The sequence below is a fragment of the Lipophrys pholis genome (genome assembly GCF_963383615.2).
Source record: "Lipophrys pholis genome assembly, chromosome: 21".
NCBI lineage: Eukaryota > Metazoa > Chordata > Actinopteri > Blenniiformes > Blenniidae > Lipophrys > Lipophrys pholis.
The window spans coordinates 15,424,809-15,445,014 of NC_137649.1; the positions used below are offsets into that span (position 1 = coordinate 15,424,809).

Sequence of the window (20,206 nt, forward strand, 5' to 3'; positions counted from 1 at the left end):
ACACACACACACACACACACACAGACAGACAACAATAAGCTATGAGCATTAACAATGACGAGTACAGAATTGAAGCATTTTCTAAAAGTTCCATCTTGGGAGCCGTTTTCAAAAAGTTGTGTTCTCAGTGACTTTGAGCAACAAAACTTTTCCATTTTCATTTAAAAATGTTGTCGTGTCCATGAGGCCTGAGCAACGTAACAGTGGCTGTTCTTCTAGTTTATTTTTTTACTCTTTCCACGTGTGCATAGAGGAACATATGTTCATTCCTCAACTCGAGCAATACAAAGAAATGCTGAATAGAAATGTTTTTCTCGTAAGACTTCTCCTCTGTGTGTGAACCCCCCCCCCCCCTGCCAATCGGTGAGCCCCAGTTTGTCACGGCATCTCGCCCTCGTTAGCCTGGAAATGGGGACGTGACGGCAGGCCCCGGTGGGATGCATGGCGATCTCATTATGGGAGAGCGATGCCCCACTGGAGCGTAACAGGACAGGCTGTGACGGCGGGGCGGCGGGAAGAGGGAGGAGGGAGGAGGGCTCTGGGACTGGGTGGTTGGTTGTGGTGGCATTGTGTGGCAGCCAGGCCTCCATTGTTGAGACCCTCATTAGCAGCAGTTAGAAGAAGTTGTTGTCATTCCGCAGCCGCTCTCCCAGCTCAGCCACAGCTCGGCTTTCGAACCCCGCTTCACACATCAGTTCAGGCCCGGGGCAGCAGGGGGCCGAGGGCTCGCTCGGCGACTCCAGCATGGATGCTCCGGAGAGCAGGGGAGCAGTGATGAGGAGAGGAAGCTACGATGATGCTGCGGCTTCACTGCGTCCTGTGAGTATCGATCCAACACGGGCAAAAGGTGGAAAAGATCCTGTCTGTGACGACCGCCGAGTGTCGACTCTGTTACCTGTTCCAGGCTCAGGGATCGGACACCTGGTGGAGCGTACTGTAGGATCCTCTGTTTTCTCTGTACAACACTCTGTTACATAAAGAGGGTGAAGGGGTAATTTATTGTGTGATAAAACTGGTTTATTATCACTGAACTGTGATGAGGAGCTCAGACAGCACTGAAGCATCCGACATGTGTCAGTGTAAAACCATTATTTTTTATGAAGATGTTTGTGAATCGCGTAAATACAAGCACATGGCAGACCTTTTTTTTTTTACTGTCATATAAACTAACACGTTCCAAACCTCTAAAATTTTAAAATTTTAAAAATCTATAATTTCAAAATACTGGATTTATCATTTTTATTTGTTTGCAATTAAATGATGACCCTAAATTAATATATATATAGTTTTTTTAAACATCCATATCTCTCTATATCTCAAAATCATTATATTATCTCTAGCCGATACCTGTATGTCTATCTTTATGTCTTTATCTATAGCCGTCTAGATATCTCTGAATCCATATTTCTTTCTATTTATATATCTCTATATATCTATACCTGATCATTACTTTCTAATAGATGTGTCACTGTGACTGGCCACATTGTTCAAGCTGGATTTTTGAGTGCAATGCCCACATTCTGCCACTAGGGGGATGCTCTTTTCAGCAGCATTAGGCCTGTTAATGAAAAAGTTGGATAGCTGAGTGACAGGCAACAAAAAGAAGCAGCAACAAAACTACATGGTGAAATATATATATATATATATATATATTTTTTATTTTATTTTTTTTTTTTTAACACATTTTTTGATTATGTTTAGTGCTTTGTTTGACAGTTTTTAACATATTCTATAAACCAATGAAACTGATTCACCAACAGTCTCGTATTAATCTATTGTTCGGTTGTTTTCACAGCAACTTCATAGCACTTTGAAATTCAATGTGAAAAATGCATTAAAAATGCTCTTGATTTTTATTTGGTTTTGTTTTGTTGATCGGATGAAGGAACTCTAAAGAAACAAGACATTCATATATTGATTTAACAAGCTGGAGCCTCGGTAGTGTGTGGAGGAACCAACAGTCTCTTCATGTCGTTCCCTAACTCGCTCACGCACTATATCCAGCTCTCCAGTCAATTCTTCTGTGCGAGAAGCTCGGCAAAGAAAACCCTGAGAAAATTTGTCATTTCTTTCACTGGCACAACGGACATGCTCAGTTCTGCTCTTCACCCTACAAATGTATTTACCGACTTAAGTTTGGCACCACACTTTAAAAGGGAAATCTTCAAAATGGCAAATGACTAATTGCCAAAGAAAATGAACTACTGAACTAAAGTGCTAAAATCGAAGCCAAGACGACACGTGTGTTCCGCCTCGTCATGCCAATTCTTTGCTGGTTTCCACATGAAGGCCTTGAGCGAGGCGACGTGAGTAATGTGTCCCTCGCAACTGAAAGAATCACACTGGCTCTGGCTTCAATATGAGGAAGGTCATGTGGATTGCCTTGACATCAAAGAGTCCTCGATGGCGAGTTGTTTATATTTTCGTCACGTTTTATGGATTTCTAATAAAAAGGGAAAAGCTTCAAATTTTGGGGGGGGGGGGGTACTGCCAGATGTCAAAAATAAATTCATCTGTAAGGCCAAAGAATAGAGGACAAGGAGTTTAACAGCAGAGTAAATCCTCTGGATCAATCAATACCTGAGGGCGAAGTCCTGATGTGTTGTCGTCAGGTCACCCTGGTCCTTTGTGTCCGAGCCTCGCCGCAGAGAAAGACACATGCTTTGTCCCCTGTGCCGGCCTTTGTTTGTTTTGTCCCCAATTTCTTTTCCCTCTCATCTTGAACTCCACTTTACCCACTTTTTTTTTTTTTTTCCAATGTGTCCGGCAATTAGAGGACAAGAGCAACAACAAGACGGACGGCCTGTTTGTTTTTCTGTCGCCCCAAACAAACAAATGTGGACGTGTGAATGGGAGCCTGTTCCCGCTGGGAAGAATTAACAAGTGGAACAAACAGGTGGCCGTCAACGTGTGGGGCCGAACGGGGTTCAGGGGGATTCATTTTTTTTCCAGCGGGACTGTTTCCTTTCAATTTGTGATTAGGAATCAGGACAAAATGAAAGTTAATGTGGTCAATTATTTTATTAATGCTCGGCGAATCCAGTCAGACTGTCAGCACGTGAAAGAGCCTTTTTCTTTTTCCGTCCACACAAGAGGGAAAACACATGTGGTCTGTAACGTTGCTGCAGTCCAGTATCCAGGATGCTTCTGCTCTCTGTCGCAGCATCTCAGACACCTGGCGCACAGAAGACGCTCCGCTCCTTCGCTCGTCTTTGGGAAGGCGCTGGGGATGTCGTGGACTCCTATACGGTGAGCACGTCGGTTCAAGCATTTCATTAATCTGTCGCACCTTGTGCCACTGATGACTACAAACCCTGTGTTTTAGGAGTGAAAAGGATCAGTCTACGTTTAGTTCAGGGGCAACATTACAAGGAAGGCGAGAACCAATCGTAACCATCTTCCCTTCGAGTGTGGTCGCTGCATTTTGTATCCACTCTTATCGGGACAGTGTGACACCTAGTGGACAAGTCAGGAACCGCAGCTGCTTGCTTGCTTGACCTTTTGAAGTTCAGCTTGTACGCTCTCACCAGTCAGTTTTGGCCCACTGCCACATGTTAGGGAGACAAACCTCATCTACACCGTCTTGGTAACGTTCGTGATGGAGAAAGTGCGCGCGGAGATTTGCCGCAGCAAAAATTCAATTCTGAGCCCACTGACAGAATCATATGAAAAGAAGTGTTTTGGTTTTGACATATTTGCAAGAGAAAATCTACATATTTGAGGAATGAGGCAGAATCTATGAAGGTATTTTAGCAGCACATTTTCTTCTTACAGAGCGAAACAAAAATCTGATGGTTCTACATATTGAAGTATGTCAGATGAGGAGTCACCTCACTGTCACCTCGCTGCCCACAAACACAGATGTCCCTGAGGGGATTTACACAGCAGAGTTTTGAAACTCGTACCACGAACACTGACAGATGGCCAACCGGCACACACGACACCACAAATATAATGTGTTGGTTTAATCTCACAATCAGTAGTTTCTTCAGTTTGGACTAAACTTTGACAATATGATGTATGATACGGTACACCATATGATGTGTAGTTCAATAAGCAGTACACTGTTACGCTTAAGTATAAACTCAAGAAGCCTCGTTTTAGAGAAAATGTTTAACGTCACAAAACAACTTCATAGTTTATACGATCCTTGATAATCTCGATTATTGACTTTCAGTTATTGTATGGGTGGAAACGTGTACTCATGAATACAGAAGATACCGTTGGAGGTCTGACATGAACTTGAACCCTGCGTACAAGTTCAGAGTCATTACATCGGTGAGATCACAGGCGAGCTGCTAGATAACGCTCACCATTGTCCTACATGAAGACAAAACGGACGATCGAAGATAGAAAATGCTGTAATTTTGCCGTCAACCGTCAAACTTTTTCTGCTTTTGATGTGGTCAGAGAACACCTCCAGGGTGTTTTGGTGTGTAATCAGATCAGCTGCGTGGGCTCACAATCACCTCCTCATTTAACCTTTTCCAGTTCTCAAAAACACACGGTGGTATTAAGACCACCGGAGCAGATGGTGGGCGAGACCTATCGGGGCAAACACACTCGCATCACGCATTTCCGTGACACGTGGGCAGGCGGTGTGTGGGTGTTGGTTTCACTACAGTGGGAATGCTGCTGACGCAGAACACCCCACCATAAATAGAGAGACTGTCCAACGGTGCATTATTTTAATTAGTCTCTAATACGCCTATGGGAAATTCAATGTTTCGTATATTTTAATGTTTCTCTATGAGATGTGATCCTGAGTTTACCAAACTAGCTGCAAAGTTAAACTATCATTGTACATTTCTGTCATAGCTTTGCCTTAAAGATATTATTGAACGACGTGTATTACATAACCAAATAAATAAACTGAATAGTAATGACTGATTTAATGCTCGCAATGGTTTGAGGACTGCTTCCTTTTTTCTTTAGTTTGTTTTGTTTATAAAGTGTACAAAAAGGTTCCTCCAGTGCCGGTATTTTGTGTGTCACCTTCAGCAGATCACAAGAGGGAAAATACCCCAGCTGGGGCAATTTGAATTTCTGCCCTGAGGTCAGAGTCAGTGGGAAGCACTGGTTTCACAATGACTGACAACAAACAACTCTTACTTCTCTGCTCTGCAAACCTTGACTTGACAGAACATCAGTGTTACAACCAGACTTCTTCTTATTAAGAAAACCGAACACTTAGTCGCCCAGCAAAGAGTTTTCATAAATGTCATCTGAAATGAAAAGTAATCTGTCTAATAATAAAGTAAAGATGACCAAAGCCACTGATTTATTTCTTTTTTGTCCTTGTTTGTTTTGGGCCAAAATCCGATTTGCTCTCAGAGGGCCGTAGGTGACACAAACACGACCCCTTTGTTTGCTTCGGCTGAATAAATACTCAAACTTCATTTGGTGAGCTAATACTGGTTTATTCCTGTGTGGTAAAATTAGATCATATCATTGATGTGATATTGATCCGGCGAGGTGGGAGATGTACTCACACACAGATCTGACATTTGTATTCTAATTAAAGCTCGGCTCCATTCTCCCTGCGATATTGATGGACGATCGCAGTGTTTGGAGACATTGATTCAAGCGAGGTTGTCTGGTTTACAATACAAAAGGTTTTCTCAGAGTTGGAATACATAAGAAACTGCCACCAATCAGTTCACCTCAGTATTAAAACGGTTTGAATAATTGATGTTAAAATACTTCACTTTGTCTTTTTTCTTGGTTTTTGTGCCTCTGAGTTTTGCCCTTTATCCACCAGGTATGAAACCATTATTGTTGTCAATCGATAAAATAGAGTTGAATCAGTTTGCCTAGTTTTTATGAAGTAATGATAACTATTCACACTTTTCATTCATTTTTGAAAATCCGCCTTGTTGAACTCTCTGAAAGTTACATTTTTAACTCTAATTTAGCGTTTGCTAATTTTTCTCCTTTTGCACTAGTTTAAGCTGTTTTGGATAGTTTATCCATTCTAGATTATTTACCTTTCTAACATTTTTAGAAAAGTTTGACTGTTTTAGTGATTTTTAACTTTTTTTTTAAACGTAATTTTTTTGAGCCGTTTTTAGCAGTCCTGGTTTTTACCTTTTGTAATCCTTTTTAGTAACTTTTATTTTAGTTATTTTTGCTGTTTTAGGAAAATGTTTTCTGTTATAATATAAACATTTTCCCTGGTTAATGCAATTTTTGGTATTTTAGCCCTTTTTTTTTTTGCCTTTTTAAGTCATTTTAGCAGTTTTTAACTACTTAACTACTCTTAGCCAAGAAGTATGAACTACGACTGTGTCTGGACTGGAGATCTGTGTACGTTAGTGAGAATGACCTCCCGTCATCTGTAGTCTGGATGAAGCGGGTACAGTACATTAAAGGACGGACTCTTGAATACCAATTCTGCTTTCATAACGTCCCCATTAAAAAGTTATGCAAAGTGTTTCTTGTGAATTCATTTGACATTCCTACGTCACATGTACTGATTAACATTTGTCTTTAAGTCAAGAAACACCACTTTGTGTGGCTCGGTGTGCTACTATTGTGTGATCAACTCGCTCCACATAGCAAATGTTGTATGATTCATCCGCTTTCGCCTCTCGTCTTCCCATGATACTTTGTTTTTATTCATAAATGCCGCGAGGAAACCTGTTGACTTCTCTCAAATATCCATGATGCACACGATAATTGTTTTAAAATTGATATCTACTCAGATAGTGTGAAGATGCTTTAAAATACAATAACTATACATGGACAGAACTAACTTTTCCAATTACATGATGGCAGAGAACTAATTCTGAAAATGTTCCACATTGATGCTATTTGAAATTGGTGCTAAATCAAGCTAAACTAACTTAAGCTACTCATACATTTGTACAAATTTGTAATTTTCTTTATGAAATTTAATCTTAATCTTAGATACCATCAGTTTAAAAAAACATTTTTTTTGTCTTTTTGGTAAAGTCGCTAAAGTTCTGTTATGTTAAGCTCAAATCAAGCTAAAAAATAGCTACTCGCTCATTTTTCCATAGGTTTCAATCTAGATTTCTTTCGTTTATGCTCTTTGAAATTTGGTGCCAACCATTTATTAATGGTTTATTTCTTTCTGTGAAGTTTCTATCGCCTGTGCCATTTTAAATAGTATGAAACTCTAGATAAGCTAACACAAACTAATTTATAATTTCTGCAAATGTTCAGTTGTTTCTTTTTTTTTTTAGTTTAATGCTTATTGGAGTTTAGTGCTAACCCAAGCTAAGCTAACTCGAGCTAGATGTCAATGTATTTATTTAATTAAATTAAATAAAATTTTTATCTTTGCGCTAACTTAAACAAAGCTAACTCAAACTCAGGCCCCGGTTACACGCTTTCAAGTGAAAACGGAAAACTTTTGTGGCGTTACGGGTGACTGTTTACGCAACAAGGGTCCTGGAGTCACTGAAAACGCGACTTTTTGAAAACGGCTCCCGACGTAGAACTTTTCGAACATGCTCCAACACCGTCTCGGCGGAAATGAGGGGGAAATTCTATTTATTTGAGAATGCTACAACTCCGTTTCCATGTAGACGGAGGAAAGTGTTGTCCTTTTATGTATTATTATTCAGCTAAGCTATTTGAGAAAATGTGTTGATTACTAAACGTGATTCACTGTCTTTGTAAACTTCATACATTCATACTATTTTGAGTGTTGTGCTAACTTCATCTAGGCTAATGTACATATTTGTCAAATATTCCTCTATTTCTTTTCTTTATACTCACTTTTTTATGGCTTTGTCTAAATGACAATAACAAATGACAACTAAGCAAATAGAAAGTTATTGTATGAGGTTTTTGACGGAACATCGGTGAGTTAGAGGGACGTGTAAGATGAAGTTAGAAAAACGTTTGTTGAATAATGTGACTGTTCTGGCGGCGGGTTTTCTTTCTCCGGCCTCAGGGAGGAGGCTCCCTGCTGGGTGTCTGCGGACCAGAGCCCGTTCGTCCTCGGCCTCAGTGGCGAGAATGGAGAGCTGCTGCTGGACGAGTGCGTGCAGGTCACCGAGGGCGCCAAGACCCGTGAGAGACACCTCTTCCTCTTCAGAGACGTCATCGTCTTCGCCAAGCTCAAGTAGGATATTCACGCTCTCCAGTATTTATAGATGCTATGATATTGTTAGACAATCGAATCAGTGTACACAGGAGAAAAATACCCATCATCTAATATGACAAAGGATGCAGTTCTAATCCTGCTGTGCTATTTCAGTTGTTCGTTTTCGTACAGCTGGACGTGGAGAGTGAAAGAGGAAGCACAGAGTAAACGTGTATCAGTGGAGAGCACAGGGACAGTTGGGGAATCTCCCAACTTGACTCGAAAATAACTGACGACGAGAGCTGGGTGGTTCCCGCTGACTGTTGTTACATCCACTAACAAAAAGTCCCAAATACAATAGAAACCCTCTCTTGGTTTAGGTTGTTACACACTCACATTGCAACTCCCAGCGTCTCCTTGTTTCTCAAGTTAATAATAATTCACAAGATTGTTAAAAAATATATAAAAAATAAAACTTGTACCAGAAATCCAGTGAGAAATTTTAGCCTATTGAGATTTTCTGTCAATGAATGCTGAAATCCAACGCCAGTTTTACACTTTCCAACTGTTATTTTTAAAAGCAGGAACAATATCAGATGAACAATATGATTTACTATAAAGTAAAATATATTCAAGAAATCATTTGAATAGTCTTAACCCTTTAAAGTGATCGACGGCCAATACATAAACTGTTTTCAATATTTGATGGTTCATTTTTTTTTTAATGTATCAAATTTTATCTGCATATATATTTTATTTGGTGAGCAAATGATCCACCTCCTTAGTTGGGTTGAAAATGGCTCCAGGACTAAAATGATGTTAAGTGTGATTAAAAAAATAACAATTTGAAAGCGTTTTTTGTTGTTTAATCTTATGATTTTTGAATAGGTTACTGCATCTGGCGACGTCTACCACAGGGTTTTTGGGGTTTTTTTCGGTTTCATTTTTGCCATGAATTGATGGAAACTCAAAGTTATCCCTTTATTTTGTGTTGGTGTGCCCACCATGACGTGAAAAAGAAAACTTACACACAAACCGGCATTTATTTGTCGGGAAGAAAATGTATTTGTTTAATATCAATTTGCATATACTTATAAACTACTCAATTTATTATGGAGTATTTATTCAGAGGTTCCATCATTTTATTTACTGTTGCATCAACATGTGTCGACACGCAAGTCGTTCTGTCTCGTCGGACTGAGAACTTGACATATCCTAGATTGACTCGCGACACCATCTTGTGTTAGAAAATGGTATTTCATAGCTAGCTCCCCCGGGGCGAGTCAGCAGCACGTCCTCGACCTGATGTTTTGTCACATTTTGAGAAATTCTTAATCTTTCTTTCATCAAAAGAAAATCCTATATGCATGCCACATTTAAAACAAAGAAGTCTCATTGTGAGCTTACAGCTTGATGGCCAGAGCTGAGGAGCAAATCTATTCCTCATTTTTCGTTCATGTGAAACTTATATTCACAAAAATACGTACAAGTGCAAAACACAACCACAGCATCCAAAACTTCCAATCATAACCACGGCAATATGTCCTCAACTTAAAACTACAAGTGCTACTGGCTGGAATCTGCTGGAATATAATGCACAGTGCACGCGTTCAATACATGGCCGCCTTTGCTCCTTTCCTATAGATTTTCTGTAACTTCTCACTTCTCTGCTTCTATTTCTATAGCACACACTGTATACAACACCTCCTGGCTCCCCCGAGCTCAGTCCATCTGTCGTTATACGTTTTGCTCGCCTCGCCTCGCCTCTCTTTTTCTCCTCTAATCTATCGACGCCCCGGGATCCAATCAGCACGCAGTCAACACAGTCTACCTGTACGGCGGTCCAGTGGGGAAATCAAGTCTCGGTAAACACAGCAATGTCAAAAGTGTGAAGACTATTTTTGAAGCACTTATGGAGAAGTTTCATTCAGATGCTTTAAACTTCAGCCAATTCCACTTCTTAGAATTCTTGTGATCAATGCAGAGCTGGAAAGAGGAAATGCGTCAGTAGATCTTTAAGGTAGCCATACTTGAAGGAGACTGAATCAATAAAAGTATCAATAATTCAGTAGTTATTACTCTCCAGGTACAGCTTCATAATCTATTTCAGAGCTTTTGACTCATCTTCATAACATTTTTACATATTTTGTAGCGCTGTATATTATATCACCCATGTATTATTATAGCAATATCAATATATGTGATACACGGTACATATTGTAAAACAAATAGTCTGAACTGCAATAGATTGTTTGCATTTTAAAATAATAGAATTTGGACTATCAAATATGAGTTACATTAATGATGATTATTAACAATAACAAATTACTAACTCTCAAAGTACAAAAACAACAACATCATCTGTATAACTCTTTGTTTTTAAGGCAAAACCACGTTTCCCTAATAGTGCACTATTTTGAACAAACACAACAAAAGGAATTTCATAAATAAAAGACAACAGGGTAAATGTTTTAAATGGTATTAATAGTTATTAATTATTCAATCCACGTTTCAAAATGTACTTTTAATACATTTTCCTTCTATTTCTCTTTGTAATAAAAACAAAGCACCACGCAAGAAGAAAAACCCCGCAGTCAACCAGCCCCGGCGTCTCACCGCTCAACAGTTACCCCGATGTTGACATCTGCTCGCTGTCCCTTCATCCTTGACACTTTCGTCTCTCTCCGTCACTTTGTGCCGGCACGTTGTTGCTCTCCATAGTTTCCTATATGAAAATCAATCTTCCATTCAGCTGTAAGAAAGAATAAGTCATTTCTTTTCACGTCTGGTCATGTGTACGTTTCAAAAGCAGCTCCTAGTTGTGCTTCTCATTTCAACATTGTGATTCAGAAAACAACTTCAAACCCAAACTTTTTTTTGTGTGTGTGTGTGTGTGTGTGTGTGTGTGTGTGTGTGTGTGTGTGTGTGTGTGTGTGTGTGTGTGTGTGTGTGTGTGTGTGTGTGTGGAACTGAAACCTGGAGGGTCAGCTCAAAAATAACAAAGAAGAAATAAGTGTCCTTTTGTTTTTTTTTCCTTCCGTTTCCACAGGTCAACTGCCAGCTACCGTCTGAAGCACCGAGTGAGCCTCGAGGACGTCTGGCTTCACGGCTTCGAGGACGAGGAGGGCAGGATGGAGGACGTGGACCTCAGGTTGACCCTGGTCCTGGCCTGGGCCCTCACGTTCTGTCTGGTGTGTTTCCGGTAAGGAAACAGATTCCTAAGCAAAAATCCAGATATAATGAACATGACCAGAGAAAGAAAGTGCAAATACAATCAATGAAATGAAATGAAATACATCTGAACTGATTTCATTCATATTTTGAATAGAACATTTCAGTACTTTCAACACCTCCATCCACCTATCCCTCTTTTATCCCACTTTTCCCACCTTGGGGTCACAGTGAGCTGGAGCCGGTCCCCTATGACTACATGGAGGCAAATGTACTCTGGACAGGTCGGCAGTCCATCACAGTGTCCTTTCAACACCTTTCATTTTCAATTAGTGGCCTTTAGAGACACGACACTGAGTTTTAGTCATTCAGACAGCATCAGGTTTTGCTGTTTTCTTTCTTTGAGCGTGGACGCGCAAGTAAAGTGTATAAATGTCAGGGCTCTTCGTTTAATGGTCCTTTTATTCCTGTCCTGTCACGATTCCACTCAAAAGGAAAAATAGAAATAAAGTTTTGTGCTCACAGGAGTCATTGCAGTGATTTCCACAGTACGACCCTCCGATCACAGACAATGTTCCTCTGTGTGTCACATTTTTTATGGCCTTGGCCATTTGTTTCCACACGACATTTTAAGTTTGTATCAGGTGATTTTACCCGTTTGGATTGTTGTTGAGGTTCTAACTGCATTGGTTGGAAGACATCCTCAACTGAACAGACAAGTTGGGTTTTCTCTGTGTTTTCTCTCCCCAGTCATAAAGGATGCAAATTAGAGGCAAAAGGAAATAGCAGTGTTATTGGGAGGAACAAATCTCAAAGCACAAAAACAGTAGCTTTTCTACTACTGCAATGTATCTGTTATCTGCATGTTTGAAATAAAAAAAAAGAAACATAAATGATAGAAGATACCATTACCGCAATATCAGCTGTGGTTTTGCCGAGCATCATATCCGAAACAAGATCAATGATATTGTACAATACTGATTACAAACTTCATTCATTCAATTATCACTTAATTAATAGCAATACCAAATTTGGACTCGTCCTTTTTTGCAGTTTTCTTCTTTAGAACATGCTGAATCATAGTCAGGGTAAGAGTATGTTTTGATAAAATCTAGATTATTTGTGAAAAACTGCCACATATTGAAAGTTGGGGTCACTTTAAAAAAAAGGAGGCAAAAACACTCGCTAATTGCACAGTTTTTGGACAATTATAGAGCCATAACATCAAAATATGTCCAGGTGGCTGAAGTTCATAAGAGGATTCACAGAAACTCATTTGAAAAATAATAAATAAAAAATGCACACACATCTGATTTTACCCGTCAACATGGTTGAGGCTGTTAGTGGAGTATATGTAGGTCGACACGTAGTACAACTATCATATGACTTGTTGCCTTTGTGAAAATGGAGAAGTAGCAAAGAGAAAGTCATTGAGGCCGAATCACAAGACAAGATGGGAAGTTTGAAGCTTCATGAGAGGTGATCGACATCAGCTGACTGTAAACCTGGTCTTTTACCGTAAAGCTGTAACCCTCCTGTTCATCGTCTAGACTGAGTGAAGACAAAATAAAATGTCATTGTGGTGATGGCATCTGCTGTAATTCCCGATCAAAGGTCATCATTTCAGAAAGGCTTCCGATGTGGCAGCCATTTGTGATGTTCACTGACTCCCACGTTTCAACTAATTACAGTCAAACAATGAGGCTGTTTTCACTCATTAACGTCTTCCAAAGAAGCAGATGAGTACCCTGGTGGGGTTTGACTTGTGTTGGCACTCCTGTAATGATTCAGTGTGTTTTACATGAGAGGGACACACTTTGCTGGGTCACGTGAGTTCAGCTGCTGAAAGCTCCTTGTAAAATCAGAAAGCAGGTCATCATCACACCGTGCAGGTATCCACGTAGGTGTGTGTATGTGATCAGTGCTGTTTCCACTGGTGGACGGCACACCGCAGCAGACGTAGCCGAGGAGGAAGTGGAAGGTGTCTGTACCGGGGGCCCGCCGTGACGCTGCTTCCTGTTCCCGTGACTGACACACTGTTTCCACCAGAGGTGTTAAAAGCGCCTGTGGGTGCACGCTCTGCTTTATTCCTCCCTCTGCCATCGGCCCAGGTTCTCTGTGGATTAGTAGCTCACACCATGCTGTTATTTCGCCCACAGCTCGCCTGAGGTGAAAGAACGCTGGTTAGATACTCTTCACAGGTAAGGACAAACACACGGTTTATAAAGACACATTATTTCTACTTTCTACAGTTATCAAAGACTTGAGTAGTCTGAGCTTGATCAGGGCTGAGCCATGGGATCGACTCAGTTCTGCCTCATATGAGTTTAACAGTGGTTCTAATGAGCAACCTCCCTGCATTGCATCAGTCGAATTCTTTCATTTCTTTCTATGTCTCTTCCGTTAATGACAATCTTTCAATACGGTGAAGGTGGGTAAAAATATGCCAACAAATGTGCGCTTTGTACATTGTAAAAATAATGGTGCTGCCTTGAATTGCAAGTATAACAGACTTATTTTCATTTGATTTGTAATTTTTACTCGACCTCTTGAGTAGTGGTCAAGGCTGCATGAGGGCCGAGGGTACAATAGCTCATAATCAGACTCCTATGGGCTCAGATCGTGCTACAAATGTTGGTTCAACAAACGATATTGAGGAAAAGGTGTCTATCAAGAGAGCGTCTTTAACACACTTGAGAGGGGATTTAATGTCAGTTTTCCTGTGAAGAAGATGGAAGACCGACCGACAAGTGGGACATATTCATGCTGTGTTTTTTTGAACAACCCAATAGTGACTCCACAGTCCAGTTTGTCAAGTCAAACGTGAAAGTGTGAAGATTTTCACTCGACTGCATTTTGTTCTGATCACAGAAACATTAAAGAGGCGAGAGCAAGGGCTGGCTGTGCTTCTTCGCCCCCAGACGTCCTCATGAAGGTGCTGAGCGGCAGCGTCACTGTAAGTCTGCTCGCTCATCCATGTTCCCTGGAAACCGATTAGAGAATGGAGAATAGATTATAAACATTTTCCGTTCTTTTGTTTCCTCACCGTGCTGCAGACTAAAACCCTGACTGGAGGTGGCATGGAACAACTGATTGAGTTACCACTTCATGTAAGTAAAGACACAACATTTCACTTGCTCTTCTGATTGAATGAACTGCCATGAAAACACACCTCCATCAGCTCATATTATAGTTTTTTGGGAGGTTGTTAATCTCGCTCTGCCACGTGTTTGAAGGCATGAACTGTGAGGGTGTGTGGCACTGAAAAAAAAAAGAAAAAGAAAAGAACCAGCTCCTCCCTATTTTGCTCCGGCTTGCATAACCATGTTCCTCTTGCATTGCCGTCACCATAAGGCTTTTTTCATTATTTTGTTGCCAGGGCGATGCAAAGATCCCGGCTGTTTCGAAGCTATTGAATAATCAAGAGGAGAAGCCGACGCAGTCCGTTGGTAAGTTTGAAAAGTCTCTGCCGGTGCAGATGTCTCGTGGCGGCAGTTACTGCCGGTGGGTGTGCCCTGATCAAATGTGCCATGAGTGGGGACGAGACCAAAGACAATAACCACAGAGACAGAAAAAGGAAATCAAACCACTGATAACAGCTCAGTGGAAATCATACCTTGTTGCATCAGTTTTTTGTTTTATTTTTGCACGGAACCAAATGGTTTTTTGTTGTACAAATCTAGAAAGTTAATGGAGAAACTTCTTCTACTGCCAACAGAAACCAGGTGGAGCCTGGTGAGGAGGCTCAGGAAAGGCCCCAGCTTCATCGGCAAAGCATGTCGGACTGAAACAGACAGCAGGACTCAGCTGTTTGGACAGGCCCTCTGCAAGATCTGCCCAGATGACTGCTCACTGCCCAAACCAGTCACAGTAAGTGGATGAAGCTTTATTGTCACCTGGACACAATTATCAACCTCTGTTTATAATACACTTTTATCTTTGTTAGATTTGAACAGTTTAAGACGTGTAGCCTTAGATCAGCGGTAGGACGGGCATGTTACAGAGCAGAAGAGCTGTGGGGGTCATGGCTTTTTCCTGTATTGGTTTTTCCATTTGAATGTTGAGAACACTGAGATTTTGGGTGTAGGGACCCTGCTTTGAATCTACAGCAGGGGGTGAGTGCGATGTGAGCTGTGGGGGGGGGGGGGGGGGGGGGGGGGGGGGGGGGGGCCAATGTGGTGAGAGACCACATTGGTGTGTGACGTCCGCACTCCTCCAACACACCTCTTGGTTTTGTTTCCACTAAGTCTCCCCCTACCCCCTCTTCCTCGTCTGCCCCCCAGGAGCTGCTGGTGCTGCTCAGGAAGAGAGGCCCGTCCACAGAGGGGGTGTTTCGCAAACAGTGCAACAAGAAGAACATGAGGGACCTCCGAGAGCGTCTGAACAGCGGCGTGGAGGTGGACCTGGAGGACTTGCCGGTCGTCCTGCTCGTCGGGCTCCTCAAAGTACGTTTTCTGCAGCCCGCTGCAAACAGTGTCCAATCACATTGTAGATGAGCGCAACTCAAAGTCATGGTCAATAAGTCCAGACTACACCGTGGGTTCATGATACTAAGAGGACGACTTCACTAATCAATGCATAGTTTAGTGGCGGTCGGATTAGTGTAACTATTAATTATTCATGACTTAACATTGAAGAAGTAATAACACACCTGTATACTTATGGTTTCTGATTTTCCCATTAGTGAAGATAATAACTCGTCACATTTCACCTCCTGTTTATAGAGTTTCCTGAATGAGCTTCCCGGCAGCCTGCTGCTGTCTGAACTTTATGATAAGTGGATGATGGCCCTGGATAACCGGGACACCCAGCAGAGAGCGTTGCAAATTACCAAGTAAGTACCAGATGTCTAGTACAGAAGTCTGCAATCTTTGTGGCCAAAAGAGCCTTTTCTTCCCGTTTCATGCCGAATAAAATCCATCTGGGGCAGCAAAACAGGTCCAACATACAATTTGAAAGTTATAATCACAGTTCATTAAGGTCTGCATTTCATTTACTTTCACTATATGAGACATGAACTTTACCTGAGACTTCTCTTTAGCTGGATTTATCAATGGTCAAAGAGGTGCAGCACAATTCTGAAAATGTACCTCCTCCAGTGAAAAGCAGCAGTTGAAAATCTATTCAGCTACTCTTTTATTTATGTGTCACTTTTATCTCCTCAAACTGGAAGATAAGAGCCATGTGTTAAGATTTGAAGCTACAGAATGGAGGACCACCTCAGTGTAAATACGGATAACTTACACATGACGTGCTCCTTTTCGTTCCGTTCATTAGCATTTTAGATTTTACAGAATAGACCGTGTTAAATTGGGGTATTTTCATTAATGGTTTTGTGGTTGGAAGTCGAACGAGCTTTTTTATAGTGTGGAGTTTTGCAGATCTTTTTCAATGTCCTCTATCTGAAACATATCCCACTTCTCCTTTTTCAGTCCGTCGTCCGTTTGAAAAAAGGAAGAAACTTTGAACTGCTAAAAAAAAAAAAAAGAGCGCGAAGTTAATGTTCTTCCAATTTGTTTCCCCTCCCCTCTTCCTCTTTTCGCCGCCCGTGAACCAGGGTGTTGGATGATCTGCCGCGTCCCAACAAGCTCCTCCTTCAGCATCTAATCTGCGTCCTCCATCACGTCCACGAGAGCGCCGACACCAACAAGATGGACGCCCACAACCTGGCATTGTGCATCGGGCCCACGCTGCTGCAGCTGGACGACACGCCGCTGGATGAGCAGCAGGAAAAAATGCAGAAGGTGGATAGTCTGGCTATGATTAAGTTCTCTCACTTTTACTGCTTTGAAGCTTTGTGGTTCAGGGTGCAGAAAACCTCAAAAGGTTTCAGAAGCACAAAGTGTTTGTGTTTACACTGCGAATGAGAAGAAGAAAAAAAAAAAAACAGGACTGATCTGGATTTAAAATTTTTCATGTTGTTGTAAATGTGAGATGTAGCGTTAGTTACATGCTTTCATTTCGAAATACCTGCTAAGCCTTTATATCATCTGCAAAACATCTTACAGCAGTCGCTTATTTTCTTTTCCTCAGGATTTATTTCCGCAATATTAAAAGGAAAAAAATTAAGCTGGGAAAAGGCTTCTGCTGGAAACTTCCTGCTTTGAAATAAAGCTGATCTAGAAGAACTAAACCACCTCAGAATCTAAATGACACTTTTAGCATCACTTTTTATTGCTGAACTTGAGAATATTTCTGATTTTACTCATTGCTGAACTTGAGAATATTTCTGATTTTACTCATTATGATTCTTTTTTGCTGCAGGCCACAGAATTAACTCAGTTCCTGATTGAGAATTACGAGCTCCTCGGAGAAAACATCCCCAATCTGCTGGACACTGATAATGGTAACTACACCACCTACTCACATCATTACGCATACATGTGTTTCGGTGTCGTACACACACGCGCCTTTCTTCAAAACTTCCCAAGTAAATCCATCCATTTTTAAATGGTCCTCTTTACATTCATCATATCAGTTATGCGATTAACAAAAAAAACTTTGATGTCAGCAAAGACGTTAACATCGTCTGCATAAGTTGTCGACCTGTTGTTATCTCAGTCCTCGACAGTATCTCATGTTTGCTTCGTGTCGTGCAGCTCTAGAGGGATTAATGCTTTTCTTGCTCTTTACAGACTCGCTGTCCTCCCAGCATCAGGACTCGGCGTACGACAGCACCGACCCGGATGGAGACGGAGAGGCAGGGGGGAACAGACACGTGGACTATGGATCGTCGTCCTCGTCTTGCTCTCTCAGCCCCTCGTGGATGTCTGACGGTGCCTCTAGCACGAAGCCGTCGGCCCTCAGCCGCCGCTGCTCCGAGCCCATCATCCTGCTCTCGGCCGACCTGGAGAGCCTCCGTGGCCACGCCCGGAGCCACGACGACTGCTCCGCGAGGAGGCGGGACTTCGACGGGCTGCCTCTGAAGAAGCAGATCTCTGACGACTCCTTCTTGCTCCGATGCCACGGGGGCGCCGACTCGGTTCTGTCTTTTCCCAAACTGAGCAGCAGCTCCAACATGGACCCTCTGCCCTACATGGGCAAAGACAGCTCCTGCTCCTCCCTGGAGAGCGCCGCCTCCAACCAATCAGACGGCTCCGTCTTCACCAGCTCTCCAGCGGTGTCACCGGGGTGCTCAAGGCGAGCGGACCCCGCCACCCAGCCCTCATCGGGGGCTCAGGCTCAGCAGGACATCGTCAGACCGCACGATAAGAGGCGCTCACAGTCGCTGAGGGCGGCCACCAAAGTCCTCATGAGGACCCGGAGCTTAGGGGGCTTCAGCAGGAACAGCCTGAAGAAAGACTGCCAGAAAGAAAACTCCTTCCCCTGCGAGACCCTCAGGGAGGACTCGCTGAGCGAGGCAGACCCCCTGATCGAGCACCTGCAGAAGCCCCGCCCCCTGTCGGCCATCGAGGTGTTCAAGCACGTGGACAGCAGGCGGCCGTGCAGCCCTCCGTCGTACGAGCAGGCCACGCTGAACGCCGGTCTCCCCCCTCAGTATCACTCCATGACGGTACAAGACGCAGTGGAGCTGGAGAGGAGGTCCCGCCCCTCGTCTGTGAGCTACGACTACCAGTCAGGGAACAGTCAGGACTTCGGTGCAGTGGTGCACAGCTCAGCCAACATGGCGGAGCGACGGCCTTTCCGCCAGAGGGCCATGTCTGAGAGCACCTCCGCAGGCCGCCACGAGGCCGTGTCACGCAGATGCAGCCATCCCGTGTTCGAGGAGTTCTCCTATGCCAAGGAGTCCTATGTGTGAACCCGAGCTGGACAAAGACAGAAATACTCAAAGGGCACAAGTGGAACTGATTGCTTAATTTGAGTTCATCTTCTTCCCGGCCTTCAGAGGTTTCTCCTCTCCGAATCTTCTCACTCGCATTTCTTGAAGTTGAGCGGCTGAGTTGAAGATAATTGAAAAAGCTCTCCACAAGATCAATCCCATTTTTCTCCCCTGCGAGGTGCTCGCGCATCGTTAGCAGCTCATGGACACTTCCACACGTGTACAGAGCGAGAACGGGGTCGAACCGCCTACGTCCACATTGGAAGACGACCCACTGTCCCAGCTGAGCCACACCCAGCCTCCCAAATCTTTCTATTGTTTCACTTGTGTGCCATCTTCACGGTCGCACGTTCCCAGTAGTGCTATTAAGAGTACGAGTATTAACACGATAGATATTTAGTCTATCACCATGAAGCTATGTACACAAAGAGTGAACTATGCTACCACTTTGTGTTTGGTTTGCAGTGTGACATGTACAGAATGTGATTTCTATGTTTCTCTATGTGCACTTTACCGTGCGTCTCCTTCTTCCACTACACGAGAGCACTTTTCTGACCATTAACGATGCTTTCTTTTTTTAAACTTGCGAATGCTGAGTTGTAAATAAAGAGACATAATAATGCAGTTTGATGTGTGATCTTTCTCTCTAAAAAGAAAACGACAACTATTCAAGACCTGATAACTTTTGCCTTTGCGAGATGTGTTGCATAACTGCAGCTGAAGACTCGTCGAGAGAACAGAGTGTTCTGCTGCATAAAACAGAAGGAAACCAGACGCAGTCACATTGGGCGGTTTTGGTTTTTCTCTGAATTGGCCTTCCTCTCGTCTGCGACTGCACAACGAGCCGATGCCACCCGTGGCTCACTTCCTTTCTAAAATATTTTGTTTCCTTCCTCTCGACAAGTAGATTTGACTGATTAAGAACAACAACTCACTGAATGTGATTGCAACAGATGGTAAGATGTATTCTGAATGTCGAGATGATCCCAGGTAGTGTTTATAGTTCACATTTCTCAATGTAAGCACAAAGCAATACATCGAATATCCATTTTCCCCGGCGTCATGTCAGCGGGGTCTGACCTCGTTCTGGCCAACAGACAGACAAAATTTTTAAATCGGACTGAAAGTCACTCCACGGACTCCAAAATCCCACGTTTTGCATCGTAGCAGAGCTCCGCTGGTCCTTATGGAAGAAGTTT

The 20,206-nt window shown here is 42.6% G+C and overlaps 1 protein-coding gene across 1 annotated transcript; it reads left to right on the forward strand.

Annotated features, from left to right (window-relative positions):
- Positions 1-588: 588 nt before the first annotated feature.
- tagapb (T cell activation RhoGTPase activating protein b) lies at positions 589-19,630 on the forward strand. Its single transcript, XM_080490896.1, has 14 exons — positions 589-819; positions 3,164-3,249; positions 7,925-8,095; positions 11,106-11,258; positions 13,387-13,428; positions 14,099-14,183; positions 14,284-14,337; positions 14,607-14,676; positions 14,946-15,097; positions 15,511-15,672; positions 15,952-16,061; positions 16,785-16,971; positions 17,492-17,573; positions 17,863-19,630. The coding sequence occupies exons 1-14, from the start codon at positions 745-747 to the stop codon at positions 18,984-18,986; spliced, it is 2,553 nt and encodes an 850-aa protein (XP_080347022.1). The 5' UTR covers positions 589-744; the 3' UTR covers positions 18,987-19,630.
- Positions 19,631-20,206: the final 576 nt, after the last annotated feature.